This window comes from Hippocampus bargibanti, linkage group LG03, assembly GCF_051943395.1.
Source record: "Hippocampus bargibanti isolate YZ-2025 linkage group LG03, ASM5194339v1, whole genome shotgun sequence".
Taxonomy (NCBI): Eukaryota; Metazoa; Chordata; class Actinopteri; order Syngnathiformes; family Syngnathidae; genus Hippocampus; species Hippocampus bargibanti.
The window spans coordinates 13,154,677-13,164,924 of NC_142736.1; the positions used below are offsets into that span (position 1 = coordinate 13,154,677).

The window sequence follows — 10,248 nt, forward strand, 5'->3', positions numbered from 1 at the left end:
AGAAGACCACTTAAAACCGCCCGGTGGGGTTTGCACATATTTAGAGACTCGCACCATCGAATGAAATGCACATATCTGATTTTATTATAATGCACACTCTGTTTGATACTGCCAGTGAGTTTTTAGCAACGGGCCCTCCTTGGTGCACACATAATTAAATGCAAAACTTGCATCGTGTCCTTTGCATGTCATTGAATTGCGTGTAGGGTTACCTAATGTGCCTGGTGAGTTATGTCCATTGACTCATAAATGCAAGATTTTTTCCCCCGGTGACACGCCAGTGAATTGATGACTGTCACCTTCATGTTTCACTTTGCGTTTGTTTATTTTTCTTTAAAAATAACTGTGTGGATGAAACGCCTACCGTTCCAATGACAATTTGGATGTTTATTTTTTTTAACTTCATGCTCACTGCACCCATGAATGTAAAATTGGCCTTATCCTCCCCCATGCTCCAGACCGCGACTGCCTCAAGGCTTGGTGACCTGCAGGCAACCCCCCCCCCCCCTCTAATTTTTTTGTGTGTAAAAGCCGGTATGCAGCTGCTGCATTGAACAACAATAAATGTACCAACCCGGCGCCCTACTCACCCAAAAAGGGATACATTTTGGAACTGACCTTTAAAAATCGGGGCTGCTTTTCAACATCAGGATTTAAGATTTATTTTTTCAACCCCTGACCACAAAACAATGCAATTTCAGTGTTGATGTAATGAGTTATTTTTAATAATAATAATAATGTATTGACGCTAACTCTGGATTTATAGCCGAATGATTTCAAAGTGACTCGTGAGCCCACGTGACTATAATCAATATAACGGGTTTATTTGTTAATCCAGAACATTTTGAATAAAATGTAACAGTATCTGCTTCAGGCCTTTCTTTGTCATCATTATGTATGCCATCTCTTGACTCTGTGAATGCACCTGCTGCAGGTATCCACAATGTTTACACTGTCTCAAATCGCAAAATCACACAACCACCCCATCGCCCCTGGCTAACATTCATACGATTGAAAACACGTTGGAAACGGCATCTCTTAACCCCCCAGCCCCCACCCCCATCTCGACCCTCTGCCACATTTCCGTTCACTGAGGCCTCAGTTTGATTTGCGTGGCCGTGGAAGCCGAGCAGATGGTGGTGTAACTTGATAAACGATCAGGGACAATTGTCGTTCCGGGTGCAGCCATCAATGCGCATCAAGCGCTGTGTTTTTTTTATGTTTTGTTTTTTGTTTGTTTTTTGTTTTCTTTTTTTTTTTGGGAGGGGGGTAGGAAAAAAACTGCTGCCGACCAAGTTAAAGTAACACAGTAGGTCTACTCTTGTGTATGTCAATGTGGCGCCTGAGGGCATCCTTGCGGGTTCTAGATGGGGCATTTTTATAATAATAATAATAATAATTATTATTATTATTATTATTATTATTATTATTTTATATTATTATTATAATACATTTGACTTCTAAGCGCCTTTCAAAACTCTCAAGGGCACTTTACAGTCACGGGATAATATTTTTTCTGCGGGTGAGCAGCAAGCAGCCATTTGCATCAGCGTTCACTCAACCCGGAAGTAACACAAACTCACGCCACTATATGTGAGTGTGTATATAGACAGACAATACAATACAATACAATACAATACATCCTTATTTGGGGGTGGGGCGGCTTTAATGTACTAACACTATCCCAGAAGGCACTACAATAGCTGCTCTTTGTGTTTTTATGACCCAAATCTGCTTTTTAAAATACTTTTATATTTATATATTTTTATACTTTGGACTATATACAGTTCTTTTATGATACTTTTTTTGTGCAGTTGTACATTTCAATCTCCAGATATTTTCTTTTGTGCATAGAATACTTGGTTTTATCTTTTAAACTCCCATCAGCCACCCCTTTCAATTTTGCTGCTAGATTGCAAATGTGGGACTATTAAAGGCGTTCCTATTCTGATTGACTTCTCTATAAAAAGTTATTTCGCTGTACGTTTTGAGTCTGCAGAGGTGCGTATTTGATAAATATAATGTGAGACGGCTTATGGTGCCCACCCCATGACCAAATGTGTTTGTTTAGCAATGCATTTAGCTTCAAAATTAACATGTCATGAATTGGGTGAGCTATCGGTTCATGGCTCACGTTTGACTGCATGTCACTTGCATCGACTTGTGAATAACCTTTTTAAAGTTGAATGCAGATTTCAGGAAAGAAGTCGACTAGTGCATGATTATGCAGCTATTCTTTGTTATTTTGAGAGAAACTTCAAGAGAACAAGCTGACTCATTACAGGTTCATTTGAAAAGTTCTACTTTTTTATTTTACCGATAATATCAATTGGGAAGGCATGCACACAATTCAGTGAGTATAAATACAATAATAATTGATGGGTTTGACTATTTTTAGCATTGTCGCTCTATTCTGGTGCAATGTGTTTTATATTGTGAATGATGGCATCCATACTTCTTCTCAAGGGCCCCAATAAACGTGTTGGGGCATTGGTGGCCTAAAATGCGCGTGACACGCTTTACCCAATCGTGCGTCATTGCCGCACAATTATTTCAACCGGGCCTTTGTTGCTCGTCGCGACTGCAAGAAAGAATCCTTATTTTAAGAGCGAGAGAGAAGGCAGGAGAGGGAGCGAAAGAGAGAGAGAGAGAGGTGCCATGTGTTCGCTCTCCACCCGCCATTCAAGTCCCTGCTGGCCAACAGGATGGAGGCGCCTTGCCTGCTGCAGCGCGTGTCCGTGTAAGGTCAAATAACGCACGCAGCAGCTTTTATACTGTCTGCGACCAAGCTGCTCGTTTGCCGAGTATTTTTTATTTGGTGTTATATTTTCTTAATCGCTGTTTTGGGAGGTGTCGTGGAACAAGAGGTAAGAATTATATTATTTATTTGTATGATTATAGTTTGTTTTTTGTTGTATGCTTAATCCCTATTTGTGGACTATGTCTTATTATTTTTATCACACGTTGAATGCTGTGCGTTTTCCCCTCAAGAGCCTTGTCGGCTCTTGGAAAAGCGCGCTAAAGAGTAAATATTTGTGGGTGAAGGTAAAGTGGACCCGCTTCCTTCCAGTTTAAGGCTAATCCGCGCTGATGCTTTAATTATATCGGGTTGGTCTTTTATTAACATTGCGAAGTCGCACGGTTGGATCTGTGTAATTACCAACAAAGGAGCTTACACTTGTTCTTTTCCTCCTTGCTAAGCGCATTGGTGCAGCTCAGGCGGCATTTTCCTGCTGTCCTTATCTGCCTCTAAAGGTCTTATGTGGTTCTTTAAGTAGTTGGCACATAATTGCTGAGCCGACTTGGAGATAAGAGGAGCAGAGCATCCACTCCTCAGCACACTAGGAAGGCAGAAGACGAATGTACAAGTTCACTTGATAGCAACTTCCGTTGACATCATTCGACCTTTTATTTCCTTGCCCCTCGAGTATGATCCTGCTTTTCGTTGTGGCGTTTTATTTGTGACATATGCTGTTTTGTGTGCAGCCTCACTCAAGTTTTCCACGTGAATGACAGACTTCCAGCTATGGAGCCAGTAGCCGGAGCGCTTGGAGAGCCTGGGAGAGAAACCAGGTCCACCCCCAGCCCCAAACGGGATGCGCCGGCCCTTTCCGGCCCACTCAAAGCCAATCAAGTCAGCGAGACCTCCTTGTACGGGGTGCCCATCGTCTCCCTCGTCATCGACGGCAGGGAACGACTCTGCCTGGCCCAGATTTCCAACACCCTGCTGAAAAACTACAGCTACAATGAAATCCACAACCGCAGAGTGGCGTTGGGCATCACGTGCGTGCAGTGCACCCCCGTGCAGTTGGAGCTCCTGCGACGCGCCGGCGCCATGCCCATCTCGTCCAGGCGATGCGGCATGATCACCAAACGGGAGGCCGAGCGGCTTTGCAAGTCCTTTCTGGGGGCGCACAGCCCCCCAAAGCTGCCCGAGAATTTCGCATTCGACGTTTCCCACGAGTGCGCGTGGGGCTGTCGGGGCAGCTTCATCCCGGCCCGGTACAACAGCTCCCGGGCCAAGTGCATCAAATGCACCTTTTGCAACATGTATTTCTCCCCGAATAAATTCATTTTCCACTCGCATCGCACCCCGGAGTCCAAGTACCTGCAGCCGGACGCGGCCAACTTCAACTCGTGGAGGCGCCACTTGAAGCTGACGGAGAAGAAACCATCGGATGACATCAACCACGCGTGGGAGGACGTCAAAGCTATGTTCAACGGGGGCAGCAGAAAGAGGACCCTTCCAATGGGGAGCTCCAGGGAGCAGTCGCCCATGAAAGCGCAAGTTTCCTCCGCCCTCGGGCGCACCGCGTCGCCGGAAGTCACTCGCAAAAGTTTACGGTGCGACGAGGAGCAGGGCAATCATAACATCACGTTGACGAGCAGCGCGAGGAGCTACCCACTCATCCCGGTCCCCAGTAAAAACTTTGGCATGCTCCCCAAAATCCCCCCGCCCCTATTCCCGCCCCACCCGTATAGTTTCGCCAGCTACGGCCTGTGCCCGAAAAAAAGTGAGCAAGATGTGACCAAGACCAACGTCCCCGGTGTGTTTTGGCCTTCCACCAAGGAGGCCCTTTACCCCGCCTTCCCGGTGTTTTGGCCCACGGCCAGCAGCCTCCACATGCCGCCCTATGCGCACAAACCCCCCGAGCCACCCGGGGTCCGCCAGGCTGACCTCGACCTATCAGACCAAAGCGAAAGAAGCGCGACCACCCCCAAAGAACCCCATCCGCACCAGCAGCAGGTAGCGGGAGCGACCTCTCCCAGTTCATCCATCAACTGCAGGAACAACGAGGACAGGTCTGAGGACGAGACGACTTCACAGCGGAAAATCAGCTACATCTCCGCCTTCAGACCTGTCGTCAAAGACGCCGAGGCCATCGCCAAGTTGTACGGGACCCGAGATGGCTTTGGCGTCAGGCCAGGCTACCTCTCCCCGGACTTTGTCAGCGAGACGTCCAGCTATAGGTCCATGTCACCGGACAGAGATATCGTGGAAGACGACGACGAGGACGAAGACCCAGACGTGGACGTGGAATCCAGCAGAGGGGGGGAGGATGAAGAACCCATCCGGATATCGCCGAGAGGGACCCGCCGTGAGTCCCCCCCATCTGGGGAGACTCACGAAGAAATACGGGAGAAGGTTTTGCGTCGCAGCCCCGTCGGAGCATCACCGGAGTACACGGCGCACACAGGATCGTCCGACGAAGGCGGGCTCACCCGGGACGGATCGCCTCTTCATCACGTAAGATGACTTTCTACTCGTGCATGGCCACAATTGCTATATTTGCGCTTATATCTCGTCAAATGTTCGACTCATTTAGTTAAAATCAAATAAACATCACCTACAAACATTTACACACAAAAAAGTCATTTTAAACTATATTTTCAATAAATCCATGTGGCGTAAATGCACCATCAAATCTTGTAAATGTTATTTTATCCAGATAAACACACTGTTATCCCGTCGTTGAATGCTACTTTATTTGATGACAGACACAAGCTCCCCTGTTGTGTTAAAAGTGGAAATAATTTCATTCACCGTGCGCGTTTGCATCATTTTGCAGGTGCACGTGCACGAAAAGAACAGTCAAGTGCAGGTATATGAGACGTTCGAGTCGCCGAGCAGCCCCGGCAGATCAAACGGTGATTATTTCTGTTCATTTCCCTGACATGTGCTGGCAGATGAGGCATTTACGGCTTCCGTTACAAAACACGGGTTTTTAATATTAGCATTTTTTATTTCCAGGAATTCACCACGATCGACAAAACACAAAATCCAATCACGACCAAATGGACAGACACGGTATTTATAGTAACGATCGCCAAAATATATAAATCAATTTGAATTGCATTGTATTGTATTATAAAAAAATACAATTTCTAACATAACGCCTTTTCCTCAGCTGAAGGAGCTCTTCGCATTGACATCAGCGTGCACGAAAGAAATCTGGAAAACATGGCAAAAGGTAAAATTATATTCAAAATACCTCATTTTGATATGAATAATGGTGGCAGCAAAAAACGGAGGTCCCGCGTCCCAGTGTATGATGTATGTGCAATTATAATTTCTTATCCGCTTTAAAATGTGTTCAATGCATTCATTGTATTAATTTACACACAAAACAAGCATTCTGTTGCTGACTCCTGATTTATGACGCCCCCCCACACACACACATCCTTCAAATGCACGAATCTGCCCTGCTAAATATCATATGGCACATGATGCAAATTTGCATCTTGTGAGGCTAAAATCGTTCCCATAGGTGTTGCGCACTAAATCACGAAACATGGTCGTTTGGACTTATTATTGTAAGAGGAAATCGTTTAGAGGCTATTAATATTTTAACGAACACAGCTATAACCCCGAGGCGTGGCAGCTAATTATTTTTGAACGCTTGGAAAAACCCCAAGACCCAAATATCATGGCCTCGCGTTGCCTGCGGCGACGCTGTGCGACAATAGTTATGGCACACACACACACACACACACACACACACACACACACACACACACACACACACACACACACACACACACACACACACACACACACACACACACACACACACACACACACACACACACACACACACACACACACACACGGAGGCACACATTCAAGACACCGGGAGGCAACGCATGTTGTAAATTCATCCCATTTCGCGGTTTGCTTTGCCTTCTAATCATGTTATATATTCAATTCATATTGTAAATCAGTGGTGTGACTATAGAAGAGATTACCTGATTATGCACGTAATCGAGAGTTACGCTTGGGCAGTCTGCTTTATAATTTCAATCAGATTTGACAGCAATAAAGCAGCAATATTGTGTATGTTGAGGTTGTATCGGCACAGCACTGTAACATATACTTTATATCTTGCTACACGGGATAATCAGAATATTCCAATAGTCAACTATTTGGGTGCATGGCAGTGCATTAAATATGATATGAATTTAATTCTGCATCCAGCGGTCAGGTGTGCGAGTGTTTGCAAAACAAGTATCAAGCATAGTGTTTTTTTAGCTGAGTTTGGTGTATTGTTTGGTTCGACAGCGGAGTTGCAGAAGCAGCTAGTGGAACAAATGGAGTTGAGGAAAAAGCTGGAGAGAGAATTTCAACATTTGAAAGGTAAACCATGAGAGCAGAGGAACGACCACCTTGACATTTCCACACTCAATTGCATGTTTAACCATCGTTTCACGTCTTGGATGCACTTAAAAACAGGACAGAGACTTATATTTCCACAATATCTGGTGTCCCTCAGATAATTTTCAGGATCAAATGAAGCGTGAGCTGTCCTACAGAGAAGAAATGGTCCAGCAGCTGCAGATTGTTCGAGGTTGGTGTCACCCTGCTTTTTGCGTCAGAATACAACTTTTGGCGTGCTCTTTAATTTAATCTTAAAAAAAAGCTGGAACCATATTTTCAAACCGCTGTAAACGCGAAAAAAGGGTACACTGAGCGCTTGCATTTACCTGTACATATAAAAAACCCATGACTCAATTTGTACCAGGATTTGGACATCGTTGCATTGCACCGTTTACAATAAATAAATAAATAAATAAATAAATAAATAAATAAATAAATAAATAAATACAATAAAATACATTAAAAAAAACTTTACACCATGTAGGAATCGATGGCGATCGCCAGTGATCTCCAAGGCCCCATTGGTAGATCGAATGACAAGGTGATGTGACATTGTCATGAACTGACTATAGAAATAAAGTTTTTTGTTGTTTTGAAAAAAAACTAGATGTCAGCCTATTAACCATCCCTTCACTTGATTGATACAACGGACAACCAATAAGATGACATTTTATTATTAGTATACTGCTGCTCAAACAACGCCCCTTAACAGTTAACAAGCTCGTCGTTAGTCACATCCTAATTTTTCGCTCAGTTTTTTTCCTCTTAGTATAGTAATATATGGTATAAAAATAAGTGGCCGAGCTGAACCAATTAAGACGAAAAATGTATAATTTCATATGAAACGGGAGTAGGACTTTTTCTTCACGATGATCTTTTCAAAGCGCGTTTGTTTCGTCTGCCAGTTATCAGAGTAAACTCGGGTAATGGAAAAAATGGACATAATTGTGTTGTGCAACATATGCGGTTATACATCAATATAAGTTCCAAGAATCCTCAATAGATTTCTCAATAAATATAATGGTTGGATCATTTTGACTTGGTCATTTCAAAAGCAGCGCCCATGCTGAAAATGTGTGAGCACCCCTGCTTCACACGATCCAATATTTTAATTGAAACAATGTAACCGAAAGAGTCAACTATAATTTCAGCGATTTCGCCAAAATTATGCTATTCATTTAGGACTAATAAATACCTCAAAAGTACAATAAGAAATTTCACCCAGTTATTAAAATTTCTGGCTGTACTGTACTTCCATATATTGTAGCAATTGTCTGTATACATTTGAACCTTTGCAAAAGCGGCATGGACAAATTAAAAATCTGTCAGTGTCCCAATATATTTGGTACCAAGTGCACGTGCCCGCTGTTTGACTTTCCAACTGCAAGCATATATTTCACAAAAGTGAAACCGAAACCACATTGTTTTGTTTGTCGAGGTTATTCTCTCCTAAATCATAGCCTGGAAAATTGAATCGACAGCCCATTATGTGCTCCTGGATCGGTTACACGCACGAGACAACAAGCAACCCAAGCCACCCGATAAAGGATCGGATTCGTATTACACTTGTTTAAGTACACAAAGGCGGATCACTGTAAATATCACAAAGGCAAACATCATGTTTGTACACGATCCCTAATATAGTTTTACATTTATTTTATTTTTAATAGACACTTTGTGCGACGAGTTGGGACAATAGAGAAAGAAAGGTTCTTGCAACACACCACAGGCTAAAAGGCCATTTAAATCGCTTTTTGTTTTATCTAACGAGCTACTTGTTTTATCATTAGACGGATGACATCTTAAAACCGGGGTATCAATGACAATTATTTGAGTGAAAATTGACCAAGATACATATTTGAATGCAAGCAAACATGTTTCTTACTGATGCTCGTTCCCTCCTAGAAGCTCACGACGCCCTTCATCATTTCTCCTGCAAGATGTTGACCCCACGTCAGTGTACTGGAACCTGCAACTTCAAACCCCCTCTGCTGCCACCCTAAATTCCAACAAAAATAATTGACCCTTACGCACAGTCACACTGTATACTGACACGCGCACTAAGTACTCAAGATCACTGACACTCAGAGAAATCAGAATTCATTTCAACAATGTTTTTGGTTCAGACTCCAACGATCGGATATGAACGCTCATATCAAGAATCAGCCTGCTCTTTCTCTGGTCTTAAAACGGATGAGGGGAGTAAGCACTCAATACAAAATACTGTAAACCACGTGACAATGTGCAATTGCATGTATCATTGTGAAAAAAATGAAAACCTGGCATATTTGAGCCTTTTTGTTGCTTGTTTAAATAACTTCAGTTGGAGATTCATCGTTTCTTTTCAATATTATTTGTATCACCGTATGTGTCGTAAAGCACTTTAAATGGGCAACATGTCTGCTTTTGTCGTCCTTTATATACCAAATAGTCATATCATTTAAAAAACGAAGGATATTTATGTTGGAAGCACTTAATTCAACAGTGGCTGAGATTATCAGAATATATGTTTGTGATCATGCAATAAAAGATTTTCTCATAGTGTGACATGACGCTTTCGTACACTTTAAACGGGGTGCACGTTTTTTTTGTCAATACAATAGTCTTTATCTGACACCTACTGGAGCAGGAAAGAAGAACACCCGATGCGTCTTAGTCAATTTGACTTCAACAAGATCTCTTTCATTTGGCACTAACATCAGCGAGTCAATTTATAATGTTTGACACGGTGTCAAGGGAGCAGGGTGATCTAATAGTGAAATCTAATTCTTCTGAAGGGAGTCCTAATAGATATTGATTGTTCTGCTGCAAGTCCCTGGATGCTTCATGCTGAGACATAATGTCAACTGAAGTGACGCACAATGAATGTCAATGTTCTGTGATTGTGGATTGTGAATGCCTGCCTTTTCTTTATGCATGCTAAAATATCCACGGCGGATGAATTAGTCATTTTATTGCATTGATTTTCACGCAATGCGTTTCTCAAGGTCATTTGGTGGTCATTCAAAGAAACGATACGTGAACACCACTTTTGAGAATTAATTGACTGATCCTTTCATTACAATGAACTTTGCACTGAAATATTTTTTATC

At 42.9% G+C, this 10,248-nt stretch overlaps 1 protein-coding gene across 2 annotated transcripts; it reads left to right on the forward strand.

Moving 5' to 3' along the window:
- Window positions 1-2,716: 2,716 nt before the first annotated feature.
- LOC148900392 (SKI family transcriptional corepressor 1 homolog-B-like) lies at window positions 2,717-10,248 on the forward strand. 2 transcript variants are annotated; one of them, XM_088993233.1, is made up of 8 exons: window positions 2,717-2,867; window positions 3,487-5,248; window positions 5,571-5,649; window positions 5,753-5,809; window positions 5,910-5,972; window positions 7,061-7,135; window positions 7,272-7,346; window positions 9,062-10,248. In XM_088993233.1, exons 2-8 carry the CDS (start codon window positions 3,527-3,529, stop codon window positions 9,157-9,159), a joined length of 2,169 nt encoding a protein of 722 aa, XP_088849359.1. In that variant the 5' UTR covers window positions 2,717-2,867; window positions 3,487-3,526; the 3' UTR covers window positions 9,160-10,248. The 2 variants fall into 2 exon arrangements, with proteins under 2 accessions (XP_088849359.1, XP_088849360.1); XM_088993234.1 differs by having other exon boundaries at window positions 9,065-10,248.

What these genes read in the sequence shown, in the direction of transcription:
- LOC148900392 (XM_088993233.1), top strand. Translation starts at nt 3,527, where the DNA reads ATGGAGCCAGTAGCCGGAGCGCTTGGAGAGCCTGGGAGAGAAACCAGG. An exon ending in TCTGGAAAACATGGCAAAAG is followed by an intron (nt 5,973 to 7,060) that starts GTAAAATTATAT and finishes TTGGTTCGACAG; the next exon opens with CGGAGTTGCAGAAGCAGCTA. An exon ending in GCAGCTGCAGATTGTTCGAG is followed by an intron (nt 7,347 to 9,061) that starts GTTGGTGTCACC and finishes GTTCCCTCCTAG; the next exon opens with AAGCTCACGACGCCCTTCAT.